The sequence below is a fragment of the Dasypus novemcinctus genome, chromosome 9, assembly GCF_030445035.2.
Source record: "Dasypus novemcinctus isolate mDasNov1 chromosome 9, mDasNov1.1.hap2, whole genome shotgun sequence".
NCBI lineage: Eukaryota > Metazoa > Chordata > Mammalia > Cingulata > Dasypodidae > Dasypus > Dasypus novemcinctus.
Genome location: NC_080681.1, coordinates 59,203,100 through 59,228,410, shown reverse-complemented (window position 1 = coordinate 59,228,410; position 25,311 = coordinate 59,203,100). Strand labels below are relative to the sequence as shown.

General features: G+C 31.8%; 1 protein-coding gene across 2 annotated transcripts in view; it reads right to left on the bottom strand.

The window, feature by feature from the left end:
• Nucleotides 1-25,311, bottom strand: part of LRRC40 (leucine rich repeat containing 40) — a 53,296-nt gene that overhangs the window by 15,368 nt on the left and 12,617 nt on the right. The window contains exons 3-12 of one of the 2 annotated variants that reach the window (XM_071217385.1): nt 24,604-24,711; nt 22,426-22,607; nt 21,409-21,482; nt 19,180-19,309; nt 15,854-15,977; nt 13,236-13,378; nt 12,411-12,583; nt 8,902-8,989; nt 8,748-8,793; nt 151-259 (exon numbers count right to left, since the gene is read on the bottom strand). In XM_071217385.1, coding sequence (XP_071073486.1) covers nt 151-259; nt 8,748-8,793; nt 8,902-8,989; nt 12,411-12,583; nt 13,236-13,378; nt 15,854-15,977; nt 19,180-19,309; nt 21,409-21,482; nt 22,426-22,607; nt 24,604 — 1,070 coding nt within the window. In that variant the 5' untranslated portion in view covers nt 24,605-24,711. The remainder of the gene's footprint in view (nt 1-150; nt 260-8,747; nt 8,794-8,901; nt 8,990-12,410; nt 12,584-13,235; nt 13,379-15,853; nt 15,978-19,179; nt 19,310-21,408; nt 21,483-22,425; nt 22,608-24,603; nt 24,712-25,311) is intronic. The other variant, XM_058303365.1, reaches the window with a different exon arrangement.

Genomic DNA, 25,311 nt, shown 5'->3' with positions numbered 1-25,311 from the left:
CAGTATCACTTATTTCTGTTACAATTGCCTTAAGATAGAACTGAAGGAACTCTTGACAACCACCCCAGTGTTTACATAGGTTTATTTTGAAGGTTTATTTCTAAAAGATATCCTATTTTGCAATGTTAAAAATAATAATAAATCACATACCTGTAGTCTAATATTTTTAATGTAATTATGGCATGGACATTGACTATGGATTCACTTGGTAGTGTCATGGCAGTCTCAGTAATACAATCATTTTGGCTAGATCCAACATCTGGCAAGAGAAAAGTTACATAAAACCAATATTTATACTTTAAAATAATTTTTAAAATCCTTGATATATAAAAATAGTATACATGATTCTTAGATATTATTAGTAAAAATGTCTTTAGTCAATGCTTTATTTTCAATAACTCAAATCTAGGTCTAGAATCTAATATTTAATTAATAGAAAATAGATAAAGGTACTCTAAGTACGGCTTCAAAAATTTTAAATAAATTTTACTGTAAGGAAATTTAGGGGTAGGAAAAAACCTCCAAATAATAACTATAATTTCTTAAAAGAAACAACGGCACTCAATCTTTCCACTTAAAAAAAATATGAACCATTAGAAGGAATTTGTTAACAAAGGAAAAATGCCATCTCCTACAGTTGTCTACCAAATAGACATAAGCCTATCTTTGCACTGTACATTACAATGAAGCTGATTATTCCCAATCACTTAAAATATGGCATTTAATGCAATCAAGTGCGCTTCTGGTACATTATGTATATTAAGATATTTTCTTATCAAGTGCAAGCCTTTTGCATACTCACATACTCACACACCATCAACCCCCTCACTAATCTCCAGATAATAACACTGCCACTGTATGGTGTAAAAAAAACAAAACGAACAAAAAACATACACATTTTAAAGTAATGATGTGATTTCTTGGCAAAACAGACTTGAAGAATCTAGAGAGAAGTATAATAATACCATTAATTTTTCAGCAATGGGCAAAAGATGAAACAGTCTCAGTGTTCATACATATGAGCAAAAGGTATGCTAAAAGATCACAAAGAATTAGTGGCATCCCTGATCTTGTTTCTGCCTACTGGGCATTCAATAAAGATTTGTTAATTACTAGTGAATCTATTTCTCTTTCACTGAGCTTAAGAGGTCACAAAACTTACATGAATACTTTATTAACTGAAGTAGAACAGATTATCAAATAGAAATGAAAGACATAAAAGAAAAAACTAAGATAATGTGACTGCTCTGGTATTTATAAGTTCACTTTAGCAGTTAAGTTACTTCAAAGATGTAATACGTATTCCCAAATTATATAACTAGGGAAACAATATTAAATCAGCAACAAAACCCAACACTATTTTATAGTACACAGGATGATATACATTCTATTGTGATTATGTATTGAGACAGATTTTCTCAAAACTTTCCAAAGAGCTATTTTTAAACAATCAGCATCAAGGAGAATATAAGGAGGCTATTATCTCTGGGGAGGAGAATGGTGTGAGAGGTAAGTTTACCTTTCATGATATGTCTTCTCACATTGGTTAATTTTTTTTTTTTTTTACCATTTTCACTTACCTTTTTAATTAAATAACTAAATGATTTAAAAACAACAACAAAAGTTCCACTGAGCACCAAACAGTGAATAAAAATAAAACCACAAGAGCACATTATCATGATAGTTCAAGCCACTGTCTATTTTCTATTAATTAATTTCAGAACAAAAGACACGAAGAATAGACCCTTAGTTTCCAGAGAGAAAAACAGCCTGTTGATTGCACAAATGACTGACAGGAAACCTACCAAATTAAGAGGTCAATCACATAAAGCTGAAACATATAAGCCCTTAAAAGTCAATTGAAAGGTTCATCCATGTTGTTGCATATATCAGAACTTTAATCCTTTGCATGGAAGAATAATATTCCATTGTTATCTATAGACCATGTTTTTTATTATCATTTTTCTATTGTCTTTTTAAAAAATATAAATAGATCACATAATTGTTCTTCTTAGTAGTAGTAGTAGTAGTGGTAGTATAATATTTACACTTAAATATTAGCCAGAATGAAAAGGAATTCCATTACTTGAGTCTCTTGGACAGTAAGCTTATGTTCCTGGACATTTCAATAATTAGATACTTTCTGACCAACTAGACAGAAGGAGAATATGTGGACACTGATTTGTGTGCTTCGTAAGTGTTGAAGGTTCATTTATAAGTCCAGAGATATAAAAGACCTAATTTCATTTATTTATTTATAATAAACATACCACATTTTGTTTATCCATTCATCAGATGATGGACGATTGGTTTGCTTCCATCTTTTGGCAATCATTAATAATGCCACTATGAATATTGGTGAGCAAATATTCTGTTCAAGGTCCTGCTTTCAATTCTTTTGAGTATATACCTAATAGTGGGGTTGCAGGGTAATACAGTAAATTCTATGCTTAACTAACTTTCTGAGGAACTGCCCAACTGTCTTCCACAGCTTCCATCATTTTTTTCTTTTATTTCTCTCCCCTAATGTCTGCTCTCTGTGTTCATTTGCTGTGTGTTCTTCTACATCTGCTTGTATTCTCAAGCAGCACTGGGAAACTGTCTCTTTTTTACTGCGTCATCTTGCTCCATCGGCTCTCCGTGTGTGCGGTGCCACTCCTGGGTGGGCTGCACTTTTTTCACGCAGGGCGGCTCTCCTTGCAGGGCTCACTCCTTGCGCATGGGGCTCCCCTATGCAGGGGCGCCCCTGTGCGCGACCATAGGGGTCAGGAGGCCCTGAATATAGAACCCTGGACCCTCCATATGGTAGATGGACACTCTATCAGTTGAGACACATCCGCTTCCCTCCATAATTTGTTAAGCTGCCTGTTTTTATTTTTTGAAATTAAAATAAAGTAAAAAAAAAAGTACATATCTTCACTTTGCAGACAGGGAAATGTAGGCTCAACAAAACAAACACATAAATTAAAATCTAAAAGAAAAAAACTATCTGGGGAGGATGGTTTAAGTATTCTATATTTAGCAAAACACTGATTTTTAAAAATAATTATAATTTCACAGTTATATTTTTGGGGCAAATTGGGTTTATAGGACAAATTAACTTTTCCGACTAACTGATAAATAACAGTACTTTACCAAAAGTTATCTTAATCCCAGGTGAATTACTGGACTTCTGCATAGACACTGGGGAGAACATAAATTACTTCACATGAAAATTAATAAATTCTTAAAGATGAAAAAAAGTTTTTTTTTTCACATAAAAGTTAAGGAATATTTAGAATATGCTTCCATACTGAATATATTGAAATATCATAGACAAGAAGTATCACAGTCAAATGCCTTTTAATAATTTTCAAAAATTCTAATATTATTTTTAAATGGTAAGTAACTTCATAGTTCTTGATTGTTCAGTATTCTCAAAGTAAATCACCAATTTCTATCAAGTCCCTCATTTCAGCATGAAGTTTTTATTTCATGTCACCAATATCTCTTGAATCAAACTATGAACGCTATCTGCAATCTTCATCAATTCAATTTCTAATTCTAAAACTGAAAACAGTAGTCAATAAGTACAAGGGGAGATAAGCTGAAAAGAAAAAAAATAGCAATAAATTTGTCCAACTTTACCTCAAAGAGCTCTAGGATATTTAGAGACAATTAAATCCAATTCTACTCTAACTACTGTTTAATTGATCTGGAACTGGACTAGGCCCATTGTTTCTTTTTAAAAGCTCCAAAGGTGATTCTTATGTGCCTCTAGGGATGTATATACTATATTCTTTCTCACTGAGAAAATGCTTCATTGCTTAAAGAAAATAAAGTTATGCCTTTATAAGGAAATTGTATTGGGACTTTAACTTGTATGTATGTGCAAAGCTAAGGAACAATTCCAAATAAATGCACCAATTCTCATTATTTATAATTCCCTTTAGATTATATATAGACATGATTGTTCTTCGTATGATAATTGCAATTATAAGCTCCTTGCCAGCCTATGCTTTGAATAACTCTTGCTTGAAGTTCAAAGAAATTGTACAATCACCAAGAAAAGTAGAAGAGATGAGAACTAAGCCTTCAAAGCAACAAATGTCAGCAGATCCCCAGGTATTATTAAAATGTGACTGAGCAACCAGGAAAAGAAGGAAGAATGATAGATGGCCAATAAACTGACAGATCAGACTTAGGCAAGAAGCAGAACAAACTGAAAAGGTCTTAAATTAAAAGTAAATAACTTTTTCTTGGGCTTTGGGTATTTGCATACTTCCCTTTCATTAGTTTTAAAAGCAGCTAAACTGGATGCTTACTACTTCTATATTTCTTAAACAAAGAAATAAAGCTTCTCCTTATTTCTTTTTGGCTTCTGTTGGTTTTCCTTTGGTTTACTGTCCCACTTTAAATAAAGAAAAAAAAATTTCCTACTCCAGAAAGGAGAAAAGAAGAGAAATTAAGAGGAAGAGGAAAAGGTCTGAAAGATGAAAAAGCTAAGAAAAACTTGAGATGAAACAAAGATATAGAGGGAAGTTCCCAGTAAAGATTCTACTGACACTTGGTCAGTGGGCTTTAAATTATTGCTTCCTGTGGCAGAACAATAGTTGTGAACCAATGGCAAATGATCTGAAGTGATGTGTGATACTTCTGGATTGTTTTTTTTTAAAGATTTATTTATTTCTCTCTCCCCTCTCCCCCCCCCCATTCCCCCGCCCCAGTTGTCTGTCTCTGTGTCTATTTGCTGCTGTGTGTTCTTCTTTGTCCGCTTCTGTTGTTATCAGCGGCATGGGAATCTGTGTTTCCCTTTGTTGTGTCATCTTGTTGTGTCAGCTCTCCGTGTGTGCAGTGGCACTCCTGGGCAGGCTGCACTTTCTTTCACGCTGGGCAACTCTCCTTACGGGGCGCACTCCTTCACGTGGGGTTCCCCTATGTGGGGACACCCCTGCATGGCAGGGCACTCCTTGCAAGCATCAGCACTCCGTGTGGGCCAGCTCCACACAGGTCAAGGAGGCCTGGGGTTTGAACCACGGACCTCCCATGTAGACGGACACCCTAACCACTGGGCCAAGTCTGCTTCCTACTTCTGGATCTTGACCTTATAAAGATTTGAATTCTTGGTCCACTTATTGATAGCTGAGATGACAAGAATTAGAACAGCTGCCTTAAACCCAGAAATAGAAGCTACATGTTGAAGATGGCAGACGCACAAATCAGCTACTCATCTTTTACATCTGGACTATTGTTAGGTAAAATAAACTACTTTCTTGCTTAAACCACTGCATTTGGGGGTCTTTTCATTACAACAGCTCAGTATATATCCTAATATAGTCAACCATCCTCGCACTTTATAAAATACCAATGAGTTTACTGTCCAATACTAATAACCTAAAGGCCTTAACTGTGAATGGCCTGAAAGTCAAGATTTGTATTTCAATTCCATTACTATTGACTTATGGTCAATTCCATGACCATAAGAAATGAGCATGATTCCTTTGGACTTCAAAATACAATTGTTCAAGAACAAATAAAAAATTAAATTAAAATTAAATGGTTCAAAGCATATGTTAACAAGGAACTCATAACTGCAATAATCATATGAAGAACAATTATTTGTGTGTAATATAAGAGGAATTGTACATAGCCATATTTATTTTGTAGGTCAACGAATCTCTAGCACCTAGCACAGTGAGTGGAAATTACCACTTAATAAATATTTGTTGAATGAATGATAAATTATTTGTTCATTCAGTCAAACAAGTTATAATATTTTGAGAAAGTTAATTAGCTTTTCCGGATCTCTCTTTTAGAGATTTTATCAATATAATTTCTAAGATCTCCTCTAGCTCTAACATTCTATGGCTCTATCTAACACACACATTGGCCAGGTTTTGCCTTCCCCACTCTACCTTTGCGCAAAGTTAGTAATACTGTGCTATATGGAGCTGCCATTATTTATAAAATGGAAAATGAAACTACTTTGAAAATATCCAAGAAGAATCTTATTTAAGATACTATTGTTTGAGTTAAGATTTGATGGACTCTATAATAGTTGTTAAAGCAAATGCCATTGAGTGTGAATCACCAAATTTATTCAGAATTTAGCAATTCTGCCTTTTCTGACCTACTAACTAAATACCACTAGTCTACTGACTTTCTGAACTCCAAATTTTTGTTATCATTTTCTTTTAATTCATTCTCCTTATCTTTAGGGATGTATACGTTTAAAAATATATCCATTACCATTACCACTGTTTTAGCATTGTTTCTGAAGAGAATAAAGATTCATAGATTCAATCTGCCATCTTTCACAGAGGTTGTGTAACAGAAATGTTTGTATATAAATGTAACTTACATGAAGTATATCCTGGATTTTTGAGTTCATAAAAATTTGATTATTCTGACATGAACTGTAAGTGATAATCAAAATTTCTGAGAGAAAGTATATTAGGAGAGGGAAGGAAATTCTTGCACTGAAAAGGGAAAAGGATTCTCAGAAAATTATTTTGATAATTTCTTTGAAGGGCATGATAGAAAATGGCAACTGCTGAACTATGCAATTATCTTACTCATTCAATATTTGCTGACTGGCAATATTATGCTGGGCTAGGTGTTGGATATATAAAGATGACATCATTATGAACTTGACAAGTCTATGAAGATATTATTTTAAATAATTATAATACTGTACAAATGCAGTTAGAGAAACATTCAAAGCAAAGTGGATATAGAGGAATAAGCTATTAACGTGCCAGGAAAATGGAAAGAGGTTAAGGAAACTACTAACAGTTTATAATGCTTACCCTGAATTTGGAAGCATGAGTAGGCATAGACGAAGTTATTTTAGGTAGAAGTAAAATTCAGAGCATGGCATATAGTATAATTTAAGTAGACAGACATGCTAGGAAGAGGTTAACAAGATAGACACATAGTACTTTTATATTATATTGTTTAAACTTATTCTCTCTATACAGCAGGAGTTCTTAACAAGGGATCCATGAGCTAGAATTGAATTTCAAAAAAACATTATTCTTGTGAGGATGTGTTGGTGCAGGTGTGATAGAGTGGACTTAGTAAGGGGTCCATGGTTTTTACCTGACTGGCCAAGGGATCCATGGAACAAAAAGGTTAAGAACCCCGCTATACAGGGTTGACATTAAAGGTTTATAACCAGGGGAACTTACATCATCAAATTTTTATTTTAATAAAATCAATCTGAAAGCCATACAGAAGATGGACTGGAAACAAAAATAGTATTTAGGAACCAAAGCTGTTTTTTAAAAGAAAAATCACATGATAGCATGTGATTTACCACTTTGAAAATGTAAAAAATATTTTATAATAGAACAGGAAAGAAGGATACTGTTCCACACTAGAACAGTGAGTATTTTATGATATAAAGAAAGGAGGTTACACCTTTGGAAATTTATTCGAATTAAAATAAAATATCAGACTCTTTAAAGAATAAAATAAAGATGAGCAGAATAAAATGCATTACAGGTTAGCTTTGAATTTAGTTTCTTCAACTTTAAAGAACTTTGTTTTTTAACCTAAAGCAATAGATTTTATTATCTATCCATCTACCCCTCCACTCAACTAATCATTCAACCAACAAACATTTACTAAATGCCTAAAATGAGCCAGGCCCTTTTTTTTGACAAGTGAGACCAAACTGCAATATAATTAAGTACTAAATAAAGACTTCTGATAGTGTGCTGAAAGGTAATAATTTGAAAGACCCAACTGAATTTATAAAATAAAGGCATCTAACAATCTAACTTTAAAGCAAATATTAAATCGCCCATATTTATTCTACCTTACTCTCCCACACTGACTTTGAGCAAGCCTATGATGTCCTCTGGACAATGGACATTAGCAAATTTGATAGGAAAAGCATTTGTGCATTGATATTTGCCCTCTTTCATGTTCCTCTTGAGGACCCTGTAACCAGTACCATCTGAATAAGCCAGGAAGTCCACTGGATAACAAGAGATACGAATGTCAATATCCCAGCTAAGAGCCAAGTGAATGTCAGAAATGAAAAGGAAGCCATTGACCACCAATTCATTGCAGACAAATGAGTAAGCTTTAGTAACTAAGCCTGGTTCAGTCCAGAAGCACTGCCCAGCAGAGCCCAGCTCAAACTGCTAACCAACAGAGTTGTGGGATAAATAAATGACTGCTGTATTAATCCACTACATTTTGGAGTAATTCAATAAATGGCAATAAACTGGAACAAGTAAATTTTTTCTTATTGCTCTAGTTTATGCTACAATGACAGATGTGAAAAAAGAACTGGGTAAAAATTAAAATTATAGTGTTTTCATTTTGTGTGCATGTTAATGCTAAATTAACATATCCTGAAAAACATGTTTTATTTTTGTCAGAAATTAGCAAAGCTACGCATGAACAGCAAATACTCAAATAAGTGTTAATATACTTCTTAGTTAACAGAACCAATAAAGATGCTGAAAGTCAAGTTTTGCTCCTTTTTCAAAGTGAAAGCATTAGGTACTTATTGAATCTTCGTTATCATTCATATTTTTACAAATCAAAGAGATTAAAAATAAAACATTATCATGAGTTTAAGGATGTTTTATAACCCCTGCATACTTAACTGCTTATGGATTCAAAATTAGAGCCACATCTGCTAAGGATCATTTCCTCTAAATGTTTCTACCCCGAGTATATTTAAATTTATTTACTATTAATACTTCACCACCTTTCATACCCTTCAAAATAAAGGAGAAATTAAAAAGTACCTTTAATCTTGCTTCGCAGATATTTTAAGACTTCTTGGGTTCCTTTCTGAAAGAGTGGAAAGACACAATTCACCAAGTCTTGTAGTTTCATACATCAACATAAATGTCTGAATTTCAAATTTAAAACAAAGAGATGAATTCTAAATATACTTACATTTATAATTTCTCTTCGAATCGTTCTCAAAGGATTTCCATCTAATGCCAAGAATTTCAAATGAAGGTTTCCCAATGTATAGGGTAGACTGCAAGATCAAGTTTATTTCATGAAAGACATTGTATATAATTCAACTAAACACTCGAGACTAAAACTAACAGGATATGACAAACTATATATCAAACGTTCAAAATATAGATTCACATGAATCTGTTAATTCAATTTAACTATGCTTCACTGGCTCTAACTTTTTTGCCCTATGAGTAAATAAAATTCTTCTTAGGTGAAAAAAAGAATGACAAGCAAAAGGAAAACAATAATTTTCAATTACCAATTCATGTTTTCTTTCACTAAGTAAAGTCATTTTTTAATCTTCAACATACAAGAAGATAAGCTGTGTTTATAAATATAAATACACAATCTCATTGACTTTATTAAGCACCTACATTGTACTAGGCATTGGTGTAGGGCTATCAAGATCCTTGCCCTTGGGTGTTACAAATTGAACAAAGTAAACATACTCATAAACGGTTAACCAAAATATAACAATAGGAATTATGATATGCTGCTGGTACAGTCAGTTTGGAAAGCAGTATCTTTTGAAGTATACATTTCAAACACTTTACCAAAAATTCAGCAATCCCACTCCTACATGTTTACCCAAGAGAAATGAAAACATGACAGTCTTGTATGTGAATGTTCATAGCAACTTTATCCATAATAGCCAAAAAATGTGAAAACAATCCAAATGCCCACCAGCTAATTAGTAAAGAGATGAATAAATGGTAATATAATCTCTACAATGCAATACTACTGAGCAAAAAATATAAACAAGCTACTGATACACATAATCGTATGAATGAAATCTCAAAAGCTATATGCTACATGAAAGCTAGACACAAAAACCATATACTTTATGATTCCATTTATATGAAATTCTAGAAAAGACAAAACTATAGCAATAGTACACATTAATGGTTTAAAGAGGCTGGGGATGTAGGAGGGACTTGACTGTAAAGGACATGAGAGAATCTTCTGGAAGATGAAAATATTCTACATGACTAATGATGGTTACATGAATGTATACATGTGCCAAAAGTCATCATATTGTACACTTGAAATTGGAATTTTATTGTACATAAAACAGATATCAACAAATGAATATGATATAAAAACACTTAGATAAATGCGAAACCATAAAGTTGCTATGAGAGTAAAGATGTAGAAACTGGGGGTAAACAGGGAGCTGCAAAGCTCAAATTTGGGGTTAAAAAGAGGAATGGGATTCTATTAGGCAGTAAAGCAGGAAAAAGGCATTCTAGGGTTAAGCAAAAAATGAGGAAATACTAAGTATCTTTATAGTTCAGTGTAGTCACAGAGCAGGATACCTGTAGGAGAGTGAAAGAGAGTGAAGAAAATGATTGAAGTCTGACTGTGAGATGCCCTTGAATGGTATGGTAAGTCTGGAGTTAATCTTCCAAAACAAGTGGTTCTCAATTCCTGGTTAAAAGACCTCAGGCATCAAAAATCTACTAGGAATTGTTTGTTAAAAAAATGTTTATGCCCCATTGTTAGAGATTCTGAGTCATTTGGGCCACAGAACCTTTTTTTTTAAGCCTCTCGGGTGATTCTGATGCACAGCCATATTTGGAGAAGTATGCATGGCAACGTAGAACCATTCAAAGTTTTTTAAGCAGAAAAGTGACCAAATGGTTTGTATTTTTAAAAACTACTCATAGCAGTGGAGGAATCAATAATTTAGTTAATGGAGATTTGAGAGGGGGATCAAAATGGCTTAGAATTGTCTAAGATCGAGAAAGTAAGGAATTGGAAGAGGAAAGAAACAAATATTTACTGAATGCCATTATGTTCTAGGCCTTTACGAGATACGTGCACTTTATATACTGAGCTTTGGAGAAAAAGAAACATGCATGCCAGAAATATTTGTACCATTTACTTTATCTGGCTAATTTTGGGTTCAGGTTTTGTTTTAACTATTTGCTTTCTACTACTTCCATTTACTAGACTTAATAAAACTGCTATTAGGAATATATTCACACGTAAATATTTATAAGCAGCAAGACACTATTTTTTTCATTACTTGTAAGATAAAGCACTTTTAGGATAGCTAGATCACTTACAAATGCTTTCATACACAGAAATAATTAGAAAGAATGGTTACTATCAGAGTATTCAAATCTATGGTAAAGGTGCACCATTGCCATATGTTCACTGTGAAAACAATTCTAATTTTTAAAAATACTTAAAAATGTATACACAAGAAAAAAAAACCTACCATGCCTAACTTTCTCCTTCTGTGAACAGTAGCCCCATCTTTCTGTCATCCAAGCTCAAAATCTCAGACATATAATTGGTATATATTCCTAGGTAAATATGAATCTTATATCATATCTTTAAAATAATTCCATCTCTAAAAATTATGGTTCTGTAACTTTTTATGATTCTTTGCTCACTACCTTCCTCTTCCCCATCTGCAATATCAATCAATCCATTATAATTCTTGTTCTAACTTATCTTGCCTCTCATATCTGTCTTCTTTCCCTTCTCACTGCCACCAGAGTTAAGGTCCTCATTATATGAGATAAACCTACAAATCTGCCAATATAGTGAGTTGAATATATCAAGTTCTCCTTAGAGATAACTATTATTAGATTAATCTGTTTATCTGGATTTCCTACCTACAAAACCATTCCTATTCAATGTATCTAATTCTCTTCACCCAATTTATTTTTTTAAATGATAATGCAACAAAGTTGGTTTTGTTCATAACTTTCAATAATAAAATTAATGAAAACTGACTTATCACAGGCATTTCAAGGGTCTCTTTCATATGGCCTCAGCTTATCTCTTAAGCCCTGAATTCTTGCAACCTCCCTACCAGCATATTATTTATCAACTCAACTTGTCTGCTTGTTGTTCTCTGAATATACTCTGCAATTTTCTGAATTCCCAAAGCTTTGTTTGTGCTGTGTCTTCTGGTCAAGTGGATCCTTCTCACCACCTTATCTCTAAGGAAGTACTTTTAAATTTTGAATTCTAGGCAATGAACTTGTCTCATCTTAGTTCCAGCCATGAAATCTTTCCTGATTCTTCTCACTATACCCCTAAAGTGTATCTTTTTTATGGTTTTACTATCATTTAACAAATTCATCAAGTATTTATCAGGCACTGTGTATGTGCCCAGGCATTGATCTAGGAGCTAGAGACCTAGCAGTGAACAAAACAGATAAAATCTAGTCTTCCTAGCTACATTCTAGTGGGTTATAATAATTTGTAAATATGTCTGATTCTTTTAGAGTATTAACCTTGCTGCCAAGGACAAAATCTAACTAATCTTTGCATGTCTGCACAAGATATATGCTAAATAAATATTTACTGAATTCAATTTTTAATAAAAGACCTCAACAAACTTTTTTAGAACTATTTTACTTTACAAATTATAACCAAATGCAAATACTGTATCTTATTCATTTGATCCTTAAACTTACCTACTAATATCATTGTTGCTTAGGTCAAGCCTTTCCAAAGACTGTAGTAGTGTAATTTCATCTGGTACAGATTTTAACTTGTTATCCCTCAGATCTAGCACAAGGATAGAATTCAGATGCTTAAGGTGTTCTGCTTCTAACATTTCAATCTGGTTTTCACCTACATGCAATTCCTACAAAACCAAAGATCAGTTATATGTATTTCTGTATTCAATTTCATACCAGATAAGAAAAATAACTCTGTGGGTACTCAGTTTTCAAATCATTCAAGAAATACATGAACAAAAACACAGCTTTCTAAATACTTGAATTTTCCATTATATTTAAGCTATATTACAGCTCCAGAATAACGGCAAAAATTTTTTCAAAAGTTTTCAGGCAACATAAAATGGTTACATTTACAGAATTAATAAAACTATAAATCTAACAACTACATATTGAAAAGTTAAAGTTACAAAATCAATCATTTATCAGTATAAAGTTATTTTACACTATAATTGGTATGTTATTCATTAGTTATTGAACATTATATATAACGATCTCCCATTAACGGAATCTACAATTATCAGACTGACAATTAGTTAATCTATGTAAATGGATGAACTGCAATTTTTAAAGTTAATTCTTCTTTTAAATATATCTATTACTAACAATACTACTAATGCCATTTGTCATATTAATATTCTTTTAAATATTAACATAGGAAAAATTCAGTACATATAACTAGTGTATATACCCAATGTAAAACAAGATTAGTGCTCCTAAAAATTAATTTTCATAACTAATTTTTGGAAAATAGTTATTTAATAATCAACTAAACAGTACCTTCAATAGTCTACATGAAGGAAATTCTGGCATAAAACGTAATTTATTCCTCCGCAAATAAAGCAATTCTAGTGAATCCATGCCAGCCAATTCAGAAGGTATAGTTTCCAAGAGATTTGAATTACAATCCAAATGTTTTAGTCCTATAATATAAATTAGGTAACAAAAAAAGTACTTTAATAGAGAAAACAAGTATTAGCCTATGGTTGTATATACCTCCAAAGTAAGTGTAATTAATCACCAGGAGGGTTTATAATTCTGTGTCATTATATACTGCTATTATCATCAGGAATACTAGAATACTAATGAACTAAATAAAAGTAAACTAAGTGTTTTTACATTTAATTATAAGGAGAAATGATGATATTACAACAACATTTTATAATTCACATCATCTTTGTAATAGATTTAAAAATAAAGTACTCTAGTTCTGTCATCATGCTCTAAAATGTATAAACTGTATACTATGATACATTAGCATTTCCCTTAGTTATCATGCATCTGTAAAAAGAAAAAGATTAATGTAGTTAAAGATGTATAAACATGCATTCATAATGGTCATATGAATAGATGTCAATAACTGGCTGGTAGGGGGCTTAGAAACATCTGTGTTTCCAGGCAAGCTGACTTTCTGGCAAAAAATCTTGAATTTCTATGTATTTCCTTCCATGCTACCTCCCCTCTTCCCTCTGTCTGCCTCTGCCTTCCTTCCTTCCTTTTTTTTTTTTTTAATTTATATGCTTTCCTTAATGCCTTAGGTAACACTCTTGACAAGAAGAATGTCTACGGTAGTTCAAGAAGAATTTTCTTATTTGTAGTCTCCCTCTTATCTCCTGGATCTTTCTTTCTTAAAAGCAGAACAGAAAACAAAAATGGAAAAAAGGAAAGGTCTTCCTTTTATTGAATCTCTAAAGACTTCAATAAGCAGTTTTCTCCTTAATCCATATTATAGTCTTCTACTTACTATGGTCACCATATATTTTCCACAAGCTCACTCTTAACCATCTAATTTGAGTAGGGAACGTGCATTTTACAATTCTTTTTCCCTATACTTTGAGCCTGCCAATTTTAACATAATTCAAAACTGGACTGATACATCATTTTAGACTACTTCTTTTAGAGTTTGTAGCAGCTAAGTGCTTTTCAAAATAAATGCAGTAATATTACTTTCAACTAATATAATAATTACATATTTGATTAAAACATTATAACAAATTTCACAATCTGATCCATCTCAAATCCTTTAAACTTTATAAAGAAAAGATTAAACAAATTTATAACTATTTGTACTTAAGCACATTGATTGAGAATATAAACAATAAAAAAGTACAATGGGAAATGTACTAAGAGGATTTGAGCCCTGGCTATGTCAAATTTACTATATAATTTCAAAATCCAAGCTTATTAATCATTCAAATGTAAACAATAAACACCCCACCTACCTCACAGAACTGATATGACGGTAAAATTATAAATGCAAAATCATTTTGAGTTATAAAAGACCATAAAAATATAAGACATTATTGTTAAAATCCAATTATTAATAGTGAAATGAACTAAATGTACTACTAGTGCTAGCTTAAAACTATCACTGTCATGGCTGAAGGACAGAAAGAATCTGATCATTAATTATACAGTGTTTTAGAATAATCACTGTAAACTCAAAATATTTTTCTATTGATTTCTCTTTATGCTCTTTTTTTAAAGATTTATTTAAATTTACTATGCAATTTATGGGAAAAAATCCATTCTTCTTATATCCTTATTCTAGACGGTTTATATTTAGCTCTACTGTCTAATACATTTATTGAAAAATGATAAAGACAAGTAGAGTCTTAATTACTGGTATCCTAGGTAAAGCTCTCCAAAAATGTAAAGTCAATTTATGACAGATTTAACTTAGGCACTGCTATTATAAATGACAAATGACTATTTAGTAAAACAGCACAAATTTACAATTATACCTCAAAATAATTTGCAATCAAATGTAGGAAATGACTTCTATTATTTTCTCCACAGAAGAGGAGTTTAAAAAATTGAATAAGGAGTTACATATGGTTAGCAAAACAAAACTAGATAAGGTAAACAGTCTACAGGTGATAAAAAGTACAGCCATCAGGGGGAAAATAATGTAGTTTGCCTTTAAACATAAAAAAAAAATCACTCTAACAATTTTGGACTCTAAGAATTCTAAGATGATGAAATATACATCTGACCACCTTTAGATAGGAGCAAATCAAAACTATGGAATCACCTATGAGAGGAGAATAACCTCTTGGTGAATGTTGAATGAATGAATGAATGAATGAATGAATGAATGAATGAACAGATCACAAACAGTTCAAAAATTTTATTACTCTGGTAAATAATTTTATTACGACACATAATCTTATTTACTTTTTCTCTTTTTGCTATATGTAAAAGTATACTTTGGTGGTAGTTCTTTAGGCAGTTGCTAGATAATATCCAGGATACATTATGACTAGTGGCTTTTGTTTAGATTTACCACCATAAAACCTAGTACTTTGTTTTTCTGAAACTACAGTAAAAAGTATTTTTCTAAATATAAGTTGTACCAACTTCAAATTTATATATCCTAAAAAATAAAAAAGATTTACTTCTCATTCTACTTATTTCTGCCGGCAAACTCTTCAGTTGATTACTGGAAAGATTGAGTCGCACCAGACTGGATAGAGAAGCAAAACTAGCAGGAACAGTTGTAAGACGATTGTTGGAAAGATCCTTTAAAAAGAGAGAGGAAGAATGAATGAATAAATAAATAAACAAATACATGATTCCTAAAGGGCATTTTAGGTTTCAGAATTTTGAGGGAACTGCAACTTAAAAGAAAATTTTAAAGATGTGGTAAGTTTTACAATCCTTACTAACAGTTTTTCACATTCATCCTTCATTACCTCAATATTCTTTTCAACATCTGCAGGATCGTGATGGTGCCCACTAATATGGCAGGCAGGATTAGAATGAATTCTGACTTTAGAAATATTTACAAAAATATTTGCCAAAATACTCTGTCAATAGTAAGTCATGCTATAATGTATCACATTGTATAAACCCATTCAATCAATATTTAGTTAGTATGTATAACGGATTAGTCACATTATGGATAATCTGTAATATAAAATGAAAAAAAACTTCTGCAAGAAAGAGAAATCCTAGAATAAAGAAAAATAAAGCTGAAAAATATTTGTTACTTCAATTTTTGAATAAAAATTATTCCTTCTTGGTTCTTCAGCTGACCTCAATAAGTCTGTTTTGACTAAGACCAGAAATGTACTCTACTTGTCACTCATTTACACTTGCTTAATTAATCTCCACACCTCAGTATTTCTTTAAATCTTTCACATTTTTGCTTTTTTCTTTAAGTAGTTATGAGGTTTATTTTTCCTGAAACTCCCATAAAAGTCTATGTTAAGATTTCTTCTTATGATAAGTATAAGGTGCTCCATCAGCTATCAAAAAGAGTTAGGTGAAATCAGTGGCAACAGTGAATAAGAAAGTGTGACAAAGGAACAATTTTCTGAAGCCTGTCAATTGGTGTAACATTAAACAACTGCATCCTGTAGTTCTGAATAAATTAAGAATATGGAAAAAAGTAAAAGTGCTGGACTAGCTCATTTTATAAAAATCATATTGTCACCATTATCAAAATCTACATTTCAAGAGTACATGTATGCTATATATATATATACTCTAGTAAAATGTACGCTATAGACCATAATTAATGTAAGAGTCTGATGACGTCATCTCATAATCTGTAACAAATGCTCCACAACAATGTAATGTGTTGGTGGAGGGGTATTGTATGGGAATTTTGCATATTTGCATGATTGTTTTGTAAGTTCACAATTTCTCTAATAAAAAAAAATTTTTTTTTTAAAAAAGGTACCTACACTAATACTTTAAATTCAAAGAATCAACAGATTACTAATAAGTAAATATTTTGTAATATCAAAAGCAATGGACACTAAATGCAATGTGTTAACCTAGATTGGATTCTGGAACCAAAAAAAGGACATCAATGAGGAAATCTAAATAAAATCTTTAGTTCATAGCATTGTACCAATGTTAATTTCTTATTTTCCACAAATGTACCATGGTTATATAAATTGTAAACATTAGGGGAAGCCTACTGCCCCGTACTAACATTGCAACTTTTCTGCAAATCATTCTAAAATGAAGAGCTTAAAATTTTAAAAGTTACTGGTAGAGAAAAGATATTAATACAGAAAATTTTAAAACATTTTAAAGAGCCATTTCATTCTAGTAATCTTTCCTCTAAATTTAAACAGAATTACTAATAAAATTAAATATCTAATTATCACAGTTAATGATTTAGATGTAAAGCATTAAGTATGCTCTATATAAATTAATAAGTAATGCCAAGTCATTCCTTCAACAATTATTTAGTACTATTGTGCTAAGCAGTTTTTATATAACTTTAATAAATATATTACTAGTTTAAATGATTACAGATGTGTTTACTTTTAATCTGTTTTAATATAGTGCTGTTTGCATTTTTATATATGTATATTTTTTGAGGTACCAGGGCCAAGGATTGAACCAAGAACCTTGTATGTGGGAAACCCACACTCAACCACTGAGCCACATGGGCTTCCTGACTTGGTTTTTTTTTCATTTGTTTTGCTTGTTTGTTCTTTTATTTTTAGGAGGCACTGGGAACCAAACCAGGTCTTTGCCATGTGGGAAGCAAGCACTCAATGGCTTCAGTCACATCCACTCCCCTACATTTATAACTTTTTTGATACTGAGTCCTAAAGAACACAATTTCAACTAAAATAGCCTTCCTTATGCAAATGACTACTTGGAAACCCATAAAGGAGAAACTAGGTATTGTAGTTTATTACAAGGTTTCCTTTTAGCTTTACCTTTAAATGGACTCTTTTCAATCAACTGCTATCTCTTGTCTTTTATTTCCAATTTGATCACGAGTAGTAGAGAAGAGTATATATTTTGATTTAAAACACTAGAGCAGATGAGGGAAATATCAAGGAAGAGGTATTTAATGAAAAAAAGAGAAGTAGAGCAATTTTCCTTTTAATTAAAAATAAAATTTAAGGCTAACATGACATAGATGAGTTTTCCAAAACATTTAACATGGAAAAGAATAATATAATATGTAGAGTGGAGACTATATATTAGAATCTCTGATTTAATATAGCTGAAGGTTTTCAAGTGGGATACCTTATAGTGTAACTTACTCTTGGTGGCAAAGTAAGAAATAAAAAAGGATACTCTATGGAGTCAAAATGACTTATTTTAATATCCCGATTTTATTATTTATTAGTTGCATGACTTTGGATAGGTTTGCTTTTACACACTTTAACACTTTATTTTTATTAGGGAATAAAACTACTTACCTTGCCATATATAAAGCATAAAGCAAAGTGCCTATTTTATTTTTCTTAATAATGACTAAAATAACATTTTTATTGCTTTATGGTTATCTGTATTTGAGATTAATGAAACAGAATGAAAATTTTGCCAGAAAACATGACCATTTTGAAAAATGGGGAAGAAAAGCCAGGCCTTGGAGGGATTATCTGGACACTTAAAAGACTGGAGGGCAACAGGTGCTATAGGAAGGAAATAAGAATGGATACAGAAAAGGGAATTAGTATATGCTAAAGACTCTTTATTCTACGCTGTAAAAAACTCTGAATAACAAAGTCATCTCATTGCTCCTTTTTCAAACTCTATTTCTGATTAAAACTTAAATCAATTTCGTAAGAAAAAACTAAAAATTACTAATTTAAAAATCAAATCCAAGCACACAGTTTCTGATACTCTAATCAAGAAAATCAGCTGTCCAAGTTCCCATGATTTGAATCACACATCCACCTCCTCAGCCTGATGAAAAATCTGACCGTCCCCAAATTTTATGAAAACTGGAAAAATAACTTACTAAATCTTCTAAATTGAAGAGTTGTTCAAATCCTTCTGGTATGCAAATTAGTTCGTTATGCTGGAGATACAGGCCCTTCAGGTTTCTTAGGTTTGTAATTTCTTTAGGGAGTATTTCCAATTTGTTATGGCTATTGATTGATAAAATAAATGCCAAGTTATTTGGTCATAAAACAATAATTATTTATCAAAGTTATACAGCCATTTTTGCAGACTATATGAGTGCATTAAAAAAATGAAATATGGTTACTAATATTTAAGTACTTGTCAAACATCATATCCCAAAAGTAGATCTCATTAAAATGATAGTAATTTAGGGTAACCAAATGGGTTTTCAAAGGAAAAATAAATAAATGATTTAAACCAAAAAGAAATAATTTGTGAAGTTTTGACTGTTTGCTCATAATCAACTCAATGTTACATAAAATGTGAAAGGACAAGCTAAACTCTTAATTTTTTACACCCCCCATATATATTTCCATACATACACACTACATTGGAGTTGCATTTTATATGGGGATCACATTTTACTCAGGGCAAAAATAGCTATTTCTGTTTGAGGGCCAGTCATATCAAGTTGAATATAGTATGCAACTCCACTATTCTTTGTACTTGGCCTTAATTTTTCAGTTCAACCCTCCTGAGGAGGTATTCAACATATTGGTTCAGGAGAAGCCCTTAGTTCCGGTGATGATACTCTCACTGAAATCAAAATAAACTCAACTTCTTCCCAAGTTTACCCCAACTATTCACCTTTGAATTAACCTCTGTTTTCATGCCTCATATAGCTAATTCACACACACACAAAAAAAAAACAAAAACAAAAACAAAACCCCATAATGGAACAGAGTGTTAAAATAACTCTAAATTACATTAAAATAAAACTAATTAGGGAAAATTCCTAAGGATGTCTTCTAAAGTAAGAACCACAAATAAGTTTTTATAGTTAGATTACTACTGGGAAGCAGATTAGCTCAACTGGTTGAGTGCCTGCTTCCCATGTACGAGGTCCTGGGTTCAATCCTCAGTACCTCCTAAAAACAAATAAAAAACCAACTCTCACCAGGGAGTGGTTGTAACTCAATGGTTGAATGCCTGCTTCCTAGAAAGAGGTCCTGGGTTCATATCCCCGGTACCTCCAAATCAATCAATCAATCAATCAATCAATCTCAGGTATTTACTCCACACTAACAAGCACAGTCTTAAATGACGAAATCTAAAGCTAAAGCCACATCCACTCACATTCCCTCTCTTCTTTCTCTCAACCCTCCCTATGCTTCCTCTGTAGGCCAAATATATGCTTCTGACTTTTTGCTTTGTTTTTTCTTTTTGCCTCTGACTTTTAAAAGTAAGAGGTTCTGATGGTTCTAAATAACTAGCACCTTCTTATGAGGACTTATGATAATTTTATGCTTTCCACCAATGAGGACTGTTATTCTCTCAAACCAGTCAACTGACATCCAGAAAACTGAGACTTCACAATATTGTGCTGCATAGATCAGTAACCATATCTATTTTATAAGCCAAGATTTTCAAAATGTTTTAAGAACTTAAATAACTTTTTTTTCTCCTAAATTAACTCTTACCCACTTCCTGAATAGTTAACAGAAAAGGCAAAATTACTCTTTCTTGAAAGTCTGGGTGTGCATTGGGGGGCAAACAGAGAGTTCGCTAGTCTTAGCCACCTGGATTCCCATGGAACTATCTGAGTACCATAAGCACACTTATGGAAGCCCTAGTCCTCAGAAAAGTTTCACAAGTTTAAAATGTTAAAGAATTTTTAAAACTACTAATATACAAACCATAGAGTGGAGCTTTTCATCATTAATGAAAGAATTGCAATCTTCCTTATAGCTTAACACACCTAGATGATTTTAGGATACCAACGTAACTTAAAACTTTAGATGTCAAGAAAGAGGTTTTCTAAAATACCATCACTAAAAAATTGTTTCATAAAATGAAACAAAGTTTTTTTTTTAAGAAAAAAAAACCAACAGCCTTAATTCATAAGACCAGAAAGCTTGCAGGCAATTCTAAAACCAAAAATAAACAAACATGAAGAATCTGTTATTTAAAATCTAAAATTCTTATTCTTTTATAGTCACTTTGAGCTAATATTAAGACACTTTCAAAAAAAAAAAGATAGTTTCTAGTCTTAGAAAATTCATAAAAGAATATTACACTTAGTCTTAAAATTGTAATCTTGGAAATAAATAAACTTACAATTTACCTGACATTAAGTTTCTGAAGATTTTCTAGCTCTCTTATAGCAGGTGGAAGGGCTGTCAGCTGATTATCATGTATCTAAAAGGTATTAAAAAACAAAGTCAATAGTCTTAGTCTTATAATTAACAATATATAGTCTTTGCCATTAAACTCAATTCCTCAACAATAATTCCTTGTTATTTTCATTCACTGGCGACAAAATGGGCTATTGGCAGTTTATTCTGTGTGTAGAAGAGAAAAAAGATTGAAACTGAACAAATTCTTGTTCAGGAAACATGAAGGGTTAAGTCATCAATTTTAACAATTGCAATAAAAATATTTTACCTTATTGAGTGGGATTTTAGTTTCCAATGAGAAGGGGTTAAGAACTAACAAAGGCCCTCTCATGGTATGCTTTATGACAACACAAGAGTGTGGGACTTCCCTCATATTCTCAAAGAATCGTATTGCTTAGAGAACACCTAAGTTAATCATTCGTTCTACAAATGAAGAAAACAAAAACCTCTTTAGCAATTCATTTAGATTCATCTTTTTCATACCTACATTGGAATATTTTTGATGTTGCAAAGTAAAGCACACCAGAATTCTGTACATTCTAAAGTAAACTACTTATGCTCCATTTTGCCACATGACATGGCACAAACCAGACACTGAAAATAATACATATAAATTTTGAAGTTCAATAATTGGAGATAATAAGGTGGAGGCAAGTAAAAAAAAACAACCAATCTTAAGTACTTGCTTAAATTTTTTATAATAATGATAATCAGCTCCTATTTACAGATGTGTAGACTGAGATACTGAGAGGAACATCTCCAAGGCCACACAGCTGTTAAGTGGTAGAATCAGAATATGAACCTGGTGTTCTCAATTACTGTACTCTTAACAATTATGCCATGCCAAACATAATTTATTAATATTAGTTTTCATTGAACATGGAAGGTTTTCTGCTTATCAAAGACTAAATTTAGCTCTGGAGGTTCTTCAACTAATGACCCATATTTACTATCAGTGAACTTACATCAAGAATAGTCAGTGCAGGCAGAAGTCTGAGGTCATCTGTAAGTGACTGAAGTTTATTGTTTGATATGATTAGTTTGGTCAAATCAATCTGCTCCCACCATCGCTCAGTAGCACCAAATGTAAGATTCTGATTAGCTTCTTCAGGAATATCCACATTTATTCTCCAGACACACTGAGGCACTATTTCCAACACCATTACCACCAAAAAAAAAGATGAAAACAAGAAATGAGATAATAAATGACATACTTTTATAATAGCTATTAACATTATTGTTTCTCTACTAATAAATGCATATTCATATTACTGAAACATTTTTTTAAAATTTTAATTAAACAAGCAGCAATAAATTAAGGACTAGATTAGACTGGAAGTTTTATTCAAAAGCAGAGTGTATATAATATGCATTTCACATCTTACAACTCACTTTCACTTCATTCAATTATATTTACTAGGCACATACTCGGCACAGCACATTGTAATAGTTATATGAGACAAAAAAACAGAATAATGGAGAAGGCATGGAAATAAATATGTATAATACAACACTATAATTTTTATAACAGAAGTATATACCAGGGCTTTGAGAAGACTTGTAATAATAATTTTTTAAAAAGCCAATAATAATAGATGACACTTGTAAATTCCAGGAAATCCTTGAACATATTAACCTATTTAAACCTCATAACACCTCTAATGGGTAAGTACTACTACTATTCCTATTTTATAGATGAGCAAAATGGGGCAAAGAGAATGTTAAAATTGCCCAAGATGATATAGCTAGTAAATAGCAGAGATGGGATTCAAACCTTGGCAGTACTATATTGTTTTGTCTATCAAGATAACATTTAGGAGGAATACCTGGTGCTGGTAACTATTCTCTATTTTACCCCTCCACACAACATTATGTTATTCTAAACAGTACATGACAGTAATTCCTGTAAGATATCACGTAAAAATGCAATTTGAACAGGGACAGTTCACGTTGTCATTATAAAACTTAAAGCTACAAAAGTTATTAATGTCCTGTAGTAATGTAACAGCTGTTTTAAATAGTTCTTCATTCCTTGATAAAAGGATTACATATGGGTATGATTTAGAACTTGGAGGTCCTATTCACCATGGCACTCACTGGTTATGCCCTGCTGTCACTCATTATCATTTCAAAACCATTAGAGATGAAAACATGTGATCACAGTTTCAAGTTCAGAACACTGAAGCAGAATTCAGGATGAGTAATCTGATCAGAATGTTTTACAGAAGCCAAACAAAGCTCCTGAAATCCATAAGATTTATACTCAGTCAAATAAAACTCTACTTATATTCATATTAGAACAGATTTTAAGATCTCTCTCCCACTTTTCTGATTAATTACTCTCTGCTTCTCCACTTTTCCACCATTGAATCTTCAGCAATTATGTCAGCACAGAATGTAAATTAACCTGTGTTTCTCTTTGCAGACAGAAGTTTATTTTTAACGCAAAGTCCAACAAAAACTTTTACTCCTAACACTTTCGAGAGCAAAAGTGCCATAAAATTTATTATTGCTATTATTGTTGTTATTTTGGTGCAAAGGTATGGATTGTTGAACAGGAATGAGAAATCAGATAAGCCCAGCAATTGGCATGTGAATGTGTTCACATCAAAGGAATAAAAAAAAATGGTGACGCTTATATATTTGACTAAAAATCAATTTTACTGTTAAAAAAAAAAGCTACCAGTACGCTATACTGTTACAGGCTTGTGTCATCATCAACAAAATGTTTTAGAACAAAACAAAACAACAAAAAAGAAAAAAAAATCAAACACTGAAAAGAAGTATGAAAGAAGCTATTTGATAAGCATAATTCTGCTCGTAAAGGAGATATGTAAAACATTTATGCACAGACTTTCTTCTAATGCCTATACTTTGGTACACTTAAGTGTTATACTTTAAAAGCAGTGAAATAACAGCTTGTCTTTTTTGGAGGATGGGAAGGTGGCGATCACAAAATTTTGAACAGAACATAATACAAATACCTGATACCCAAAAACCACACTAAATGAATGCTTATATCACTTCAAATATATTTTTAAACAAAATATGTCTTTTCTGGGAACCATCAGGAAAATGGATAATTATTGATATTATACTAATGTTGAACACAAATCAATGCTTTTCCATAACCAATTACTTACTCTTTGTTCTTTTCCCTGCTAATTGTTTGTGAGGTCTTACAATTTCTTCCAGAGCTTAGAGCATCACTATTCGTGTCATGTTTATGCAAATAAAAATGTGAAGAACCACTAAAAGGTACAAATATAGTCTAATTATTGAGGAATTTATTAGATACATTCTAGAAATAGTTTACCAATGTATAAAATAGCAACTACATAGTTAAAATTAATATCAATATGTATATATATGTGAAAATACTATGGAATTGGCTTTTATTTTGCTTTATGTAATTTTAAAATTATGTAAAATCTCAAATATATACATAGCCAAAATGTGAAAACAACCAAGTGTCCATCAACAAATGAATGGATAAACAAAATGTGGTACATACACACAATGGAATACTATTTGATCAAAAGAATGAATTAAGATATGCTGCAACATAGAAGAACCTTAAAAACCTTATGCTCAGTGAAATAAGAAAGGCACATAAATTCAAAAATTATATGATATCACTTATAAGAGATGAATACAAATAGAAAAGTCACAGAGCTAGAAAGCAGATTAGAGGTTATGGGGGTTGTTTGTAAAATTAAAAAAAAAACAAAACCCAGGAGGATCTCTGGAAATTCCCCAAATATTTGGAAATTAAATAACACACATCTAAATAACCCACAGGTCAATGAAAAAATCAAAGTGAAATTAGAAATTATTTTGAATGGAATGAA